The sequence below is a fragment of the Ursus arctos genome, unplaced genomic scaffold, assembly GCF_023065955.2.
Source record: "Ursus arctos isolate Adak ecotype North America unplaced genomic scaffold, UrsArc2.0 scaffold_13, whole genome shotgun sequence".
NCBI lineage: Eukaryota > Metazoa > Chordata > Mammalia > Carnivora > Ursidae > Ursus > Ursus arctos.
The window spans coordinates 25,664,393-25,679,386 of record NW_026622797.1 but is presented as its reverse complement, the minus strand read 5'-3'; the positions used below and the strand labels follow the sequence as shown (position 1 = coordinate 25,679,386).

The 14,994-nt window shown below is 47.7% G+C and overlaps 1 protein-coding gene across 4 annotated transcripts in view; it reads left to right on the top strand.

Moving 5' to 3' along the window:
- ARFGEF3 (ARFGEF family member 3) overlaps positions 1-14,994 on the top strand; it is a 166,723-nt gene that overhangs the window by 111,295 nt on the left and 40,434 nt on the right. For all 4 annotated transcript variants that reach the window (XM_057311016.1, XM_026504890.4, XM_057311015.1 and 1 more), the window contains 8 exons: positions 2,906-3,072; positions 4,141-4,306; positions 8,130-8,237; positions 8,585-8,800; positions 8,946-9,056; positions 10,529-10,679; positions 11,959-12,279; positions 14,416-14,549. In XM_057311016.1, the coding sequence (XP_057166999.1) occupies positions 2,906-3,072; positions 4,141-4,306; positions 8,130-8,237; positions 8,585-8,800; positions 8,946-9,056; positions 10,529-10,679; positions 11,959-12,279; positions 14,416-14,549 (1,374 nt within the window). The remainder of the gene's footprint in view (positions 1-2,905; positions 3,073-4,140; positions 4,307-8,129; positions 8,238-8,584; positions 8,801-8,945; positions 9,057-10,528; positions 10,680-11,958; positions 12,280-14,415; positions 14,550-14,994) is intronic.

Below are 14,994 nucleotides of genomic sequence, written 5' to 3'. Positions count from 1 at the left end.
CTCCGGAGGCTAGAACCAACCCCACCAGGACCTTAAGATTCTGGAGTGTTCCTCTGGACCATCATGGCAGAAACACACTGCCCATGTCCTGTCCAAATATGTCCTTTTTTTCTTTAAAGAATTATTTATTTATTTTAGAGAAAGAGCTTGTGTGCAGGGGGTAGAGGCAAAAGTAGAGGGAGAGAGACAGAATCCTCAAACAGACTCCCCGTTCAGCATGGAGCCTGACACAGGCCCGATCCCAGGACCCCGAGATCATGACCTGAGCAGAAACCAAGATTTAGCTGCCTAACTGACTGAGCCACCTAGGCGCCCCAAGGATGTCGTTTTTATTTTTATTTTATTTTTTTAATGATTTTTTATTATGTTAATCACCACACAGTACATCCCCGGTTTCCGATGTAAGGCTCGATGATTCATTAGTTGCGTATAACACCCAATGCACCATGCAATACGTGCCCTCCTTACTACCCATCACCGGTCTATCCCATTCCCCCACCCCCTCCCCTCTGAGGCCTTCAGTTTGAACTGAAGGATGTCGTTTTTAAATCCCGCTCTCGACCCTCCTTTTATAAATGCACCTCTGCCTATGGTCACAAAGTGCCCTCAGTAATAAATCTCTCGTAACAGCTGCAAAGTTCTTCAAGGAAGGCAGGGGAGATGCCTAAAATTTGACTCGGTAAAGTGGTTTTATTGGAATAACATGTATACTTAGCTCCCGCTAAAGAATGTTTATAGCGTTCTCAAATATAGCAGAAGTCTTGAAGATTTTTCAACTTCAAAAGCTTCTTCTGGCCCATATCCTCTTGCTAGCATACTCACTAAGAAACCCACAGGGATATAGGTAACCATTCCCGTTACAAATTTGTATTTCCAATGTATTTGACTGTTAGTTTTGGAAGCTCGCATTTCATAGAAGAGGTACATTTTTGATCAAAGGATAATTTTAAGCATATGAAGATTGTACGGACATGTGTCATTTGCATGCATATATTTCAGCTGGCCCGTTTCTAAATCTAGCATCAGAGTGTGTGCAGGACCAAATGGAGCACTGAGGCTGACCTAGGACCAGATGAAGAGAAGCCAACCTGAGACATGTTTGTCCTCCCATGTTCTCTGTGAAAAGTTTAAACAAGGCACTAATTCTCCCTGGCTGAATGAGCCCCTCTTCAAAGCCCATCTATGAGATATAGCTGTTTGGGTTTTTTTTCTTTCAGTTAATTTGTATAGCACATGGAGCCCTTCAAAATGAAAACCTTATGAAACATAAAATGATATTTAGAAAAAATGAAAGAAGAACCAATAGCTTTTCCTTTATATGTATTTTTGAAACTGTTTCCTAATTTAAGAGATTATTGAAATAAAATTTATTGAGATGAAATTCACATACCATACAATTCACCCATTTAGAGTGTACAATTCAGTGGTTTTGATATATTACATTAGTATTTGTTTCAATTGGGATAAAAACATATTATAAAACTTTAAAATTGCTATTTTTACCATTTTTATGTGTACAATTCGATGGCACTCCCTACATCCACAATGTTGTACAACCGTCACCACTACTCTCGGAAGTTTTATTTTAAATCATCCCAAAGAGAAAGGCTTCTCCTCCAGCCCCTGGTAACCTCTCATCTCCCTCCGTGTCTCTCTACATTTGCCTCTTCTTGCCCCGACCCCATCTACGTGGATCGTACAACATTTGCCATCTTATGCCTGGCTCATTTTACTCAGCATATTTGCAGGATTCATCCATGGTGTAGCACGGATCCGAACTCCGTGGTATGCATGTTCTGCGCTCTGTCGATCCGTTCGTCTGTGATGGACACTGCAGTTGTCTCCATGTTTGGCAATTGTGAATAATGCTGCAGTGAAATTGGCATACAAGGATCTGCTCAAATCCTTGCTTTTAATTCTTTGGGGGCATACCGTATACATAAGAGTGTAAGTACTGGGTCATATGGGAATTCGGCTTTGCTTTTTGAGTAACATTATTTTTTTAAAAAGTACGTATTCATGAGTTACGGCACTAAGTGTCTTACATGCGTTCTCACATCTAGTTCGTGTAACAAATGTGTTCATTCATTCTTACTCAGCAAATGTTTGTTTAAGGGTCTTCTATATGCCAGGCACTGTTCTAGGCCCTGGGGATTCTGTAGGGAACAAAACTAACACAGTCCTGCCCTTTCATAGGTCTCACATGACAACAGATAATAGTGACAGTAGACAATAAAGAGGTGTTAATACAACGCTGGGTAGAATAAAAGACATCGAGGCAATGAAAACAGTGCAAGGTGAGCAGGAGCAATGTCACAGGGGTGGTGGTAGTGGTAGACGGAGTTGAAAGGGAAGACCTCTGTAAAGCTGATGCCTGAGCAGAAACCTGAAAGAAGGGAGCACCGCCTGCAGAGCTCTTGAGAGATCCTTCTGGGGAGCGGCAAGAACACATGGCAGGGTCCTGAGGCAGAACCAGGCTGGGTGGGCTCTGAGCAGCAGCACAGGTCCAGGTGGCCGTGGGGAGTGAGGAGGGGAGTCAAGGTTTTCTTATCTTGTGATGGGAAGTCGTTGGAGACTTTCAGCAGGAGAGGGACACAGTTGATTATTCTGCCTATTTATAGGTGAAGAAGCTGAGACGTGGGGGTCTGAGTGATTTTACCAAAGTAGCTGGGGAGTAGCTCATCCAGATTTGCCCAGGTAGATTCACTCCGGAGTGCACGCTCCTCCCCCGCAGGCTGGTGCAGGGATGGGACCCTCACGATGCTCCTTGCCGGCTGGAGCTGCTGTACGGGGGTGGCTACAAGATGCGTGTTCCTGTCCCTAGGATCGGGTCCGGGCTCTCCATAAGCCAGCCTTCCAGACACCTTGTTTGCAACCTCAGAGGTGTCTTGCCTGTCTCCCGTAGGCATGATGCACTCCCCCGGATTCGATGGCAGTGGCAGCCTCAGCTTGCAGATGCTGATGAACGCGGACAGCCTGTACACGGCCGCGCACTGCGCTCTGCTGCTCAACCTGAAGCTGTCCCACGGCGACTACTACCGGAAGCGGCCCACCCTGGCGCCGGGCATGATGGTGAGCGTGTGGTCTCCGTCGGACCCTCCAAGGACGGGTGGCCAGAGAGCCGGGCACCAGTGTCCTGGGAGGGATGCACTGTGGGTTCTGTCCCCCACTAGCGTGGAATGGGGCAGTGTCTGCGGGGCCATGGAGGGCGGAAGGGGATGCGGGGCCATTGGCATAGTGCGATGGGCCGCACAGCTACCCACCTTGCTCTGGGAGGGAAGGACCCAGGTGCCTGGAAGTGGCTGCCCGCCAATGGCCTGATGTTGTCCCCCAGCGGCATTGTTAAACACACGTGTGTGAGCCACATTCCACAGCAGGTGATCAGAATGTTCAAACATAAGACGTGCAGGGAATGGTCCTCTTGACTGAAAATCAAAGCGTGCTGTTACAAGCACTCTTCATTGTCTTCCAGAATGTACTCCGATCTACTCGTAACCCACAGCCGAGCTTGCTAGTTAGTGGTCAATAATAGAGCACCTCGTGTGAGCTGCGGAACGAGAAAGACGGTGATTGTGCTGTGGTTGGCTGCCGTGCCAGAGCGAGTGGCTCCCGCTCTGGCCCAGTATCAGCTCGTGAGCCCCAGTCCCGGAGCCGCACGAAGGGCCCCAGCAGTCATTTGTTTGCTTGATAAATTATAAATTCCCAAGGGTAACTGGTGGCTTCGTGGGTATGAATCAAGTAGCTCTTGAGCCACGTGGGCTTTTTCAGGGACACACCTTCCATCTCTGCTGCCCTTGGGGCAGTGAGAGGGAGCTGCTCTGTTCATATTTCTGCCCCGTTTCTAATCCCGCCCCCCACACACACATCACTGAGGGAAGATATGAGATGCAGTGTTCCTAATCCTTCTACAGGGTTTCTTAAGATATCATAAGTAAACTTCATAAAGTTTAGGACTTTCCCATCTTGGTTCCCTCTTCCCTTAACTACCAACACCCGCCGCCCAGCGCCCCCAATCCAAAAGGTTTCATTTTCCTACAAGCCTTGACTGAGGTAGGAGACCTGTGAAGAGAAGAGGCAGCAGAACGTGTTCGTTTGCAGGGGACCCTATCTGGTCACCTTCTCATGTGCTCCTCTCTGTAGAAAGAGTTCATGAAGCAGGTCCAGACCAGCGGGGTGCTGATGGTGTTCTCCCAGACCTGGATCGAGGAGCTGTACCATCAGGTGCTCGACAGAAACATGCTCGGAGAAGCTGGCTACTGGGGAAGCCCAGAGGATAACAGCCTGCCCCTCATCACCATGCTGACCGGTCAGTGGCTTCTCACACGGCTCCGTGGCCCTCGGCGGGGAGGGAGGGCGGACACTGCAAAGCCCCTTTCGGAGAAGCCAGCCTTGAAACAACACCCGCAGAGCCACCCTGGCAACTGGTAGCAGTTCCAGGGAAGCGTCATGAATTCACCTCATAGGAATGTTCTATTTTTCACGTGGAACCCTCGAGAGCTCACTGTGCGCCATTAGATAAGGGCAACTTAGCACCTGTGTCTGTCGGGAAAACTACGGGCCTCTCCTAGGGATATGAAGTACTTTGTGGGCAGAAAGCCCAGAATTATTCCTGGAAACTCTCACATGCTAATAGATAACCCGATATCATTTAGCGCTCCTGAACTTGCCAGAAATGTAAAATGCTTGATTTTAATCTTGGCTTCCTTCCCATCTCCTATCCACCTCAGAGGTCCTCTCTTCCCTTCCTGGCTATAGAAGAATTTAAAAATAATGCCAAGAGGTTGCCCATCATCTTTGTCTTCAGTGTCCAGAGTTTTTAAAATCCTGTTTATTAGAAATTTTACATGAGAGCATAGAGAGCTCTATAGGGTGTGGTCATAAAGCAGGGGTTTTTTGGGGGGTTGGTGCGTTTTGTTGTTGTGTGTGTGTGTGTTTTGTTTTGTTTTGTTTTGTTTTTGTGAAAGCAGTCATTCGTGGCTTCTCATGGCTTAACTACAGTATCAGGTAAAGACCAGGGAGTGCTCAAGACTTCGGCCATGTATAGGCTTCGTATATTAGCTCTAGGCTCGTCTTGTGTTTGATCTGAGGTCCCAGACTGGCTTCTGATCCGGGTTATCGTCTCATGGCCCCGGCTGACAGAATAGGTAGGGCACAGCCCTATGCCGGATACCTCCCCTGCCCTCTCTGTCATGTCACGTGTCCGCACCCAGCTCAGCGCGGCTCCCCACCAGGCAGGGCACGCGGGCAGAAGCACCATGGGGCTGGGGCAGGACAGTCCAGGGAGGAGGCGGAATCTGTTGTCCAAAGGCAATGTTATGTTACCTAGGGCCGCTATTGGGGTCTCTTACAAAGGCGCAGAGTAGACTACTGACAGGCAGAACGCAACAATGAGGAATTTGGGCTGAGGTGCTCTTTAGGAATCAGGCAAGGAGTCGAGACACATAGTGAGGTCTGTCCGCAGCAGACAGAGCCTTGGTCATTGGCTGGCATTTGGAGTCTTGGTTCTAGAACTAGGATGCAACTGGGAGAAGCCAGGCTTAGGTCCCTGACTGTCAGGATCACTGGACAGGTGACCCATTTGTATTTGATTAATCATGATAACTTTTCCATCCATTTGAAATACAGGACTCCATAAATGTGTGAGACATTTATTCAGGTATCCGGTGAGTCGTACGTGGTTTCCATCTTTCCCTGTAAAATCCCTCCAATAGGCATTGAAGGCACTGCCCAGAGCTTAAAGTGCCTTAGAATTTGGGTAAAGATCCTAAACATGCCAGCTTTAATTTTCAGATACCATAGTTTCTGCCAGGATGAATCTCGGTGAATCTCTTACCTGAACCTTAACAAAGGGAGTCATTTGGCAGTTGTAAAAATGAACAAGTACCAGGCCATTCACCGTGGCCACGGGCATCGTGCATTCCTGCCTGTCAGCCGCCTCTTTATCATGGAACCGTAACTCAGCGCTGCATCCATGGGAGAGTCCTCTAGACAGAAGACGATAGAAAAACACAGACTTTTTCATACAAATTCTACAAAATAAAATTCTGTGATTCTCTGTAGCAGGCTCCAGGTATGAAATGGCAAATGAATTTGAGCAGCGGTTAACCTGGAGCCTGGAAGCTTCTTTCTGAGCTTCTGTGCAAGGAAAAGCAATAGCAGCAATCTTACCATCAACCTTGTACAAACTGGCCATTCCTGATGTCCTGTAGACGTGTTCTGTAGAACCGTGGAGTTTTAGTGCTTAAACTTCACATTCCTTGAATTCAGCAGTCCATTACCTAGCGTATAGGAAATGTTATAACTTTCAGAAATGGCAGTTTCTGGTGAATGTCCTAAGACCATTTGACTGTAAGTCAAATTAACATCAGTGAAACTGGCCTGTTCCCACTTTAGTAGCCATTGAGATTTCTCCCTGCTTTTGTTCCCCAGTTTTTTTGAGGCGTAATTGACATATAACATTATATTAGTCCAGGCTGTACGACATGATGATTTGATTATATATAATAATTGTTATTATATATATGATTATATATAATGATTATATATAATATATATAACATATATATATTATTGCAAAGTGATCACCATGATAAGTTTAATGTCAGTCACCTTACATAGTTACAGTTTTCTTTTCTCGTGATGAGAACTTTTTTTTTTAATGTTTTTTTATTATATTATGTTAGTCACCATACAGTACATCCCTGGTTTCTGATGCAAAGTTCGATGATTCATTAGTTGCGTATAGCACCCAGTGCACCATGCAATATGTGCCCTCCTTACTACCCATCACCAGTCTATCCCATTCCCCCACCCCCCTCCCCTCTGAAGCCCTCAGTTTGTTTCCCAGAGTCCATAGTCTCTCATGCTTCATTCCCCCTTCTGATTACCCCCCCCCCTTTCTTTATCCCTTTCTTCCCCTACCCATCTTCCTAGTTCTCGTGATGAGAACTTTTAAGATCGGTCTTTGCAACTTTCGAAGAGCTGTGTTGCCAGAAGTCTCTAGGCTTCTTGGATTTACTGTAAGAATCAAGGCTATAATGAAATCATTTTCAAACACCATGCAGAGGAGTCTCATCCTATTGGGGAGGGTCAAGTTCTAAAATCAAGAAATAAAGTTCGGCTACCCTCTTTTTCCATACCCTCCCCGGGTTGTATTCAGCTAAGGTAGCTGCATTCACACACATATGCTCCAATTCCGTGGTCGTTTCTCGAGTGGCTCCCTCCCTTCCACTGACACATTCGAGGCCCAGAGGATGCAGTACAGCCGGTGGCTACCAGGCTACTTAATTCAGAGCTAAGGCTTCTCAATCCTAGGCCAGTCTCTTCTTGCTAATATAGTAAGAAGTGGCTCATTGAGCTAATTCAAGAGATGAGAGTTTGTTTTAACAAAAATTCAGAGGAAGGAGAGTTAAGATTCCTGTATTGAGCTGGTTAGAGTACGTGATGTCATGGAAAGGGGCCCAGGTGAGAATCAGAAGACCCGAAGCCTAAGTCTGATTCCTTCCTTTACCAGCCCCATGGCCTTGGGCAGCTTACCTACTTTGAATATGTATTTCTTTCTTGGTGAAATGGGAAAAATAATACCTACCCAAGCTTACCTGCTTAGAGTTGTCAGGAAGATCTAAATGTGAAAACACTTTGTAAATTGTAAGGTATTATTATCAAGTGATTGTTGTACTTTGGAATCAGATTATGTGATTATCTGACCAGAGATACTATTCTTTTCTTCTCCTCTTCGTTCTTAAGAGGAAATTCTGAAAGAGAAATCCAGGTTAGGGCAACCTGCACATATAAAATTTGGGAATAATGCCACTGTTCTGGATAAAAGGAGTATTCAGACATCAAAATATTCTAAATCAATAGATTTTCTAACAGACATAGAAGAACTTTATCTTCCTTTTTTAAAATAAAAAATATACAATGGTCTAACAGTAGAATCTTCTAGCAATGAAAAAAATTGACTCTAAGAATAAAACAAAAATTTTAACATTCTGATTAAAAATTATTGCATTCTTGCTACATAAAAGATCCAGTGGATGTCTGTTCAGGAAAAAATGAATATTGTGGTGGCCATTTGTTTTTGGCTGGAGTGTTGTAATCAGGGAAAACCTTGTCTTTTTCCTTGACAGACATTGATGGCTTAGAGAGCAGTGCGATTGGGGGCCAGCTGATGGCCTCAGCTTCTACCGAGTCTCCTTTCACCCAGGGCAGGAGAATTGATGACTCCACAGTGGCAGGTAATGACTTGGGTCTTGAATTTATGAATTTACATACATCACATATGTTACCAGCAGTTAAATCATTACGTGGCAGCTTTCTGTGCTGACATAAATGAATTAACATCTTGTCCCATCAGAAGAAGACTACCTGATGCAAGTTACTTCGCAACATCCAGCTGATGATGCAACATTCATTATTTATAAACACAAAGTAAAATGCAATCCAATACCCATTAAATTATATTTCCGGCAGTAGAATTGCTTACAACTCAGTATTGCTACTCGGATGGTCAGAAGATCCCATGCCACTCTCTGCCGGGGTGTTTCTGCCATCGGAAAGTGACGCATGCCCTTTCATGTTCTAGGTGTCGCCTTTGCTCGCTATATTCTGGTGGGCTGCTGGAAGAACTTGATCGATACTTTATCAACCCCGCTGACTGGCCGAATGGCGGGAAGCTCCAAAGGGTTGGCCTTCATTCTGGGAGCCGAAGGCATCAAAGAGCAGAATCAAAAGGAACGCGACGCCATCTGCATGAGCCTCGATGGGCTGCGGAAAGCAGCGCGGCTGAGCTGTGCTCTAGGTACCAGAGCGAATAACGTCCCCTGACCTGTGGCCCGAGGGGCGTCCCTGAGGAGCACTCTGGGAATGGCTCTAGTGGGAAACAAGGCTTCTGGAAGGGCCCTGCTTGGTAAATAGTGAGGGGTGATTGTTTGTTGTCTCTAAAGGAGTTGCGGCTAACTGCGCCTCAGCCCTTGCCCAGATGGCAGCTGCCTCCTGTGTCCAGGAAGAAAAAGAGGAAAAGGAAGTCCAAGAACCCAGTGATGCCATAGCACAAGGTAACAGCTGAAGGGCCAGAATCCACCTGGTGCCTTGTGTGCGGTCTGCAGATACCCGTCCCTGTTCCCTGTGTCATGCGCAGCGTATGTCTGCCGCTGATCGCAAAATCCCAGGCTGGGTCACAGTCTGGATCACAGACGTGGCTCTCTTTTACACGGCTGACCCTGCGGAGCGCCTCCAGTAGAGACAAGAGACATCCTGGCCCCCGGTGACTAGGAAGGTGCTCTTGGCGGCTAACAGAAGTCCTGCAGGACACCAGAGGCCCACCTGGCTGGGCTGTTCATTCTGTCATCATCTGGCCACTTGCTTTGGCACGTCACAGAGTACCCATCTGAAGGCCCCTCAGGCTATAGTGAGAAAAGGCAGAATAGCCAGTTTTCTGAAGAGGGAAATTAAATGGAGGAAATCCCTGAGAGAAGCTTCAGAAAAACTTTGTTCTTGTAAGAGAAAAACCTGAGCTTTGGGAACTCTGGAAAGAGTTGGTTTTTAACTTGTGAAAATCGGTTAGCCAATGAAGTGGATGATTATCTAGTATATATATTTAATATATACAACCATGAATTACATAAAAATCCCTACATTTAAAGTTCTTAAAAATTATAAAACCAGAATTGATGTTCAAATTATATACAAATAAAATACAGAATCAGTATCACATCCATGAGACAAATGATACTTTGCTAAAACTCAGTTTGCCTCTTACAACAGGAGTATGGTTTGGCTTCCTCTGAAGTGAGCGTGCTGTGTTTCTAGGCTCTGGACCATCATTCACGTATCCCACCAGAACCATCTTCCATGACCTGAAACCTTTATTCATGGAGGATGTTGCCATTTGGCCTTGCCTTGGCATTTTGCATAATTGACATATTAAGTTACCCTCTGCATCCTTTCTCATTAGTCACCTACAATTTAAAAAGTATTATTTGAAGATTACAAATATAAACATAAACTCGGGGAGTGGAACAATCTGATGATTTTCAGTTAGAAAGCAGTCATCGTGTGCTCATGTTTTAGGTGATCATCATCACGAACATATGGCATTAAATAAACCTCAGAGAACTCACAGATTGCCAGGAATTCTGTCTTATCAGTGTGAGCGCACGGGTGGGGGAAGGGCTCGGGCACAAACGGCTTTAGCGGATGTCAGCACGAGAAGCCCATCCTCACTGCTGTAACTGACTTAGAACCCACAGGCGGGTCTGGAAGAACCCCACCCACCAGCCGAGGATCCGCCCAGCTTGTGCAGCTGCCGAGCTGGGCTCCCCAGCGTCCGTGGGGCCTGCGGGCTGGGCAGCTTGCATGCTGAACCCTGGGACCAGCTACTGAGGAGCTTGTGCCTGTGACATCGAGCGACATCTGCTGTTTCCCTTTTGCTCTTGCAGAGCAGCCCATTCTCTCCTTTTCATCCTTTCTCTCTCCCTTTCTGGCTCCTTCTGGGACCATTGCGCTAACGAATGTCTCTCTGGCACAGTGAAACTGAAAGTGGAGCAGAAACTGGAGCAGATCGGGAAGCTGCAGGGCGTCTGGCTGCACACCGCCCACGTCTTATGCATGGATGCCATCCTCAGCGTAGGCCTGGAGATGGGAAGCCACAACCCGGACTGCTGGCCACACGTGTTCAGGTGTGTGACAAGAGCTCCCAACCCTAATCAGTTACCGAGTGCACAGCACCTGTAAGACGGAGCAGTGATAGCTCCACAGTCCTCGCACGACTAAGACAAAAAGCATGTTTTCCAGGCATTGGCTTTGGGCAGATCTGGGACAGTGAAGCAGTGTCATGGTGCAGGCACGGGGCAGGGGCCGGGCTGTTTCCTCGCTGCCTCCTCCGCGCGTGCCCGACGCCTCGCACCGAGCTCAATTCTAGCCGAGCAGCCATGGGGCTGTCAGGGGCAGGGCCTGGGCACCCAGCTCTCACCCAAGCACCAGCCAGATCTGGGTTCACTTTGATGCCCCTGAAGCAAATACAGCTATAAGTGTCTGTTGGGTTTCAAAGAGGGAAGCATGCTGATCGTTCAGGGATTGAAAACCCCGTCTTGGGAGGAACATGTGAGGGAGCCAGTACGAATCAGCCTGGAGCAAAACGGATTTTAGCGTGGAGGCTGGTGTCCTGCTGCTCTTCTTTGCTCTCACAGGCAAAACAGGCAAAAGAAAATGACTTAAATTGTGTCAGAGCATTTTAGAGGGAATCAAAACCTTGCCTGATTATAGAACACAAGGGTGGATTATCCAGGATGGTCTTTATCAGTAACTGGACTTCTTCTGAGATACTTGGCCTCTTATGAGCCATCTTAGTCCCAGGGTCCGTTGGGCACAAACAGTGTGGAAGCTGGCAGTTAAACCCTACACTGTGACACTCCTCCGTGTTTGCTGTGGTTAAGGCACCCAGCACTAGTTATAGGGGCTGTGGAGGCCAGTCAGGACGTGGCTGGGCAGAGCCTCGAGAGGGCCCGCTGAAGCAGCCACATGCACACTCATGCTGGGATCCTAAAGAAGGGCTTCCTGAGTCCTCACCAGAGCACCAGAGAGAGGGGGAGAGGGCCCCTTGGGAAAGCTCTCTCAGGCAGCCAAAGTCCAAATAAGCAGTAAGCTGGACAGGATGGAACTGGATGAACAGGGCTTTTGTTACCCACCTTTCTCCCAGCATGGGGGAAGACAAGCTGAGGAATCCTTACCCCACCTCCAAGTCATCTAGTCCAACTCAAAATAATAATAATAATAATAATAATAATAATAATAATAAGGATAGTGAGGGGGAGAGGGGGCGGTGGCTCTGACAAGAAAAGAAAGGAATTTGCAGGGGGGATTGCAGAGCTGGCTGGGGTTTCTTTCTCTTACTGTGGGTTGTACAGAGCTGGCCTGCTGAAGCCGCAAGGCCTAACACTCGTCTGTGCCTCTGTCTAGGGTCTGTGAATACGTGGGCACGCTGGAGCACACCCATTTCAGCGACGGCACCTCTCAGCCCCCTCTGACCATCAGCCAGCCCCAGAAGGCGACAGGGGGCTCCGGACTCCTTCGGGACCCTGAGCGCGAGGGCTCGGCCCTGGAGCAGAGTCTAGAGCCGGACAGCTCCCTGAGTGCGGCCCCCGTCATCCAGCCCCTCTCCATCCAAGAACTGGTCAGGGAAGGCAGCCGCGGCCGGGCCTCCGACTTCCGCGGGGGCAGCCTCATGACCGGGAGCAGCGCCGCCAAGGCCGTGCTCACGCTGTCCACCCAGGCCGACAGGTAGGAGCGCGCCGTGGTCCCCACACCTCGGAGGACTGCTCCCCACAGAGCACCAGCAGACAACGCCACATCCATGTCCCTCGTCTCAAATCACTCCCAGGACAACTAGATTTGTGGGCCAGTCGCTTAAGCCTCTTTTTCATTTTTTTCAAACATACCTCTGTCTCCCATCATGCCCCACTTAGAACGAACTGCTGTCTGTTTACTAAGACTGGAGGCTCTGGAGGCAGGCTCCCTGGGGCTAGCACTCTGCCCTTACCCTGTGACCTTGGGCAGGGTCCCCTCCCTGGGCCCTGGTTGTCTCGCGTCAAATAAGGTCAGAAAGTCAGCCTCTCACGGAGTGGCCGTGAGATTAAAGTAATTACTATACTCGAAGCACTTAGGACAGAGCTTGATAAATCTTAAAAATCCATTATTTTTTAAAAGACTTTATTCATTTATTTGACAGAGAGAGAAAGCACAAGCAGGGGAAACAGCAGGCAGGCAGAGGCAGAGGGAGAAGCAGACTCCCCGTGGGGCAGGGAGCCCAACTCAGGGCTCGATCCCAGGATCCCTGAAGGCAGACGCTTAACCGACTGAGCCACCCAGGCGCTCCCAAAAATCCATTATTTTTATGATAGTTAATATCTATAGTCCCACACCTAAGAGGATGATATATCCTTTAACCATGTTGAGAGGAAAAACTCAACAATAACCCCAAGTGGTGACACTTTCTGATGTTGAAACTGCTGTTGGTCACCAGTCACATGTGGTCCCGCCCCACCACACTCTCCACGCTGGGTCATGTGCCCCCAGCCCTGGTGCAGTGAAGTTTATACAGGGAGCCGGACAGCTGGGGAGTGGGAAAGCGGAACGCCACTCACGGGGGCTCAGAATACCTGAGTTCTTTCCTGGCTTGGACACTAACCAATGGCAAGGTCATGTCTGTATAAATAGTTATGCTGAGACTCAGTTTCTCCATCTGCTAACTCAGTACAGTAATCACTTTTCCCAGTTCATCCAACAAGGTGGCTGGGAGAGTCTTTTGGCATCTGGAAAGTAGTATACAAGCGTCGGGTGGGGCATAATATTCATCACTGCCCTTTTACTAGGAACGAGAGAGAAGAAATGGTTAGTAGGTCCCAGACACTTAATGATATTAAAATTGGAATTGCAAAATAACAAGAAAAAACGTCTTTGTTTCAATCATTTGTGAATGCTTAATCCACTAGTTCCCATCTTAAAAACTGTACATCTCATATAACCTCTTCAAAAGAGACTCCGTATTCAATTTCTGACACACTCCCTTGCTCAGCATGTGACGGCCCATGGGGCTGCTTGACCTTCTGGTGTGAGTGCAGGTTTGGAGGGCAGGCAGCAGATGACCCAAGAGCAGCAGAAGGCTGGCCATAGAAACCCACATCAGATGACAGCCTTCTGAATTCCAGTGAGCCTCGGATCCTTCTCTAAGCCAAGCTACCTGTGCTCCCCTTCTCCTTCCCAGCTCCTTCTGCTAGAAATGTCTGTGCCCAGCGAAGTAGAAAACAAAAGGAACCTATAAGGTCCATTATGTTAGGAAATATTTGTTCTTTTCATAGATACTTGAGCTCCCACCAGGTCCAAGGCACTGGGTGTATGTGTCAGAGGCAGTAATGAAGCCAGCCTCACCCCCAGGGGGCTTACAGGTTTGGGTGTCCAAAACTTTGATTTTGTATCCTTCTCAGGATCAAGCCCAGCATTAGACTCATCAGTCATAGCCCAGCAAAAGCCTTGATTCACTTAGTGGGTTTTTCTATCATAGAGCTTATGAAACTAAAGTTAATTCTAAGGATTCCATTCCCAGTTACTCAGTTTCAGGGGGTGAGGCTTTGCCAAGTTTCAACTTCTTGCCAGACATTTTATAAGTGTCGAGAATGGCTGAGCTAAGCCTTGGGGAAACAAAGATTTTTTTTTTTAATGGTCTGTGCCCTTTAGATGAAAATCTCCTAGTTAGAGCAGACTTGTACACAGTAATAACAGGTAGAGAAGTATAACGTACATTTCTTTACAGTGTTGACACATTCTCATCACTCACAGTTAACAAAATTACCATCGTCATTCTACCACAAAGACTTCGCAGAATTGTTCCCAAGTAACCAATCTATTTCTTTCATGCAGGCTCTTTGAAGATGCTACGGACAAGTTGAACCTGATGGCTTTGGGAGGGTTCCTCTACCAGCTGAAGAAAGCGTCGCAGTCCCAGCTCTTCCATTCTGTTACGGATACAGTGGATTACTCTCTGGCAATGCCAGGTAATTCTTTCCCTGAAGAGACCATGCTGTGAGATCAGCAGGAAGCGGCCTGGATCTCTGAAAGCAGCGGCCTCCCTGAAGACTCAAATCCCCGTTCCTGTCACACACGGTCACCGCAGCTAAGGTCTAGTGCAGATTTGTCTTCAGTTTTCAGGTGTGCCAGGGCTGGGGGCAGTACTGTTCTGTGTGAACGGAAATGCTGCTGTGGCCGGTGCTGCACCTGTCCCCACCCAAGCTGTGCCGGTGGTTCTGCGAAGCACTGTGCTCAAGACAGAGAAAATCATGTGGCTACCCAGGGTGCAGGTAGCTTTCCGTAAGAGTGGGACCCCTTCTCCGTATCACAAGCCGAGTCTCTTGCTTCATTCAGTTCAGCCACTTGCAGAAGCAGCTCCTGATGCCACAAGGGGCTGGTGGGAGAGAAGAGTGGAAGGGGGAAAGCCGCCTG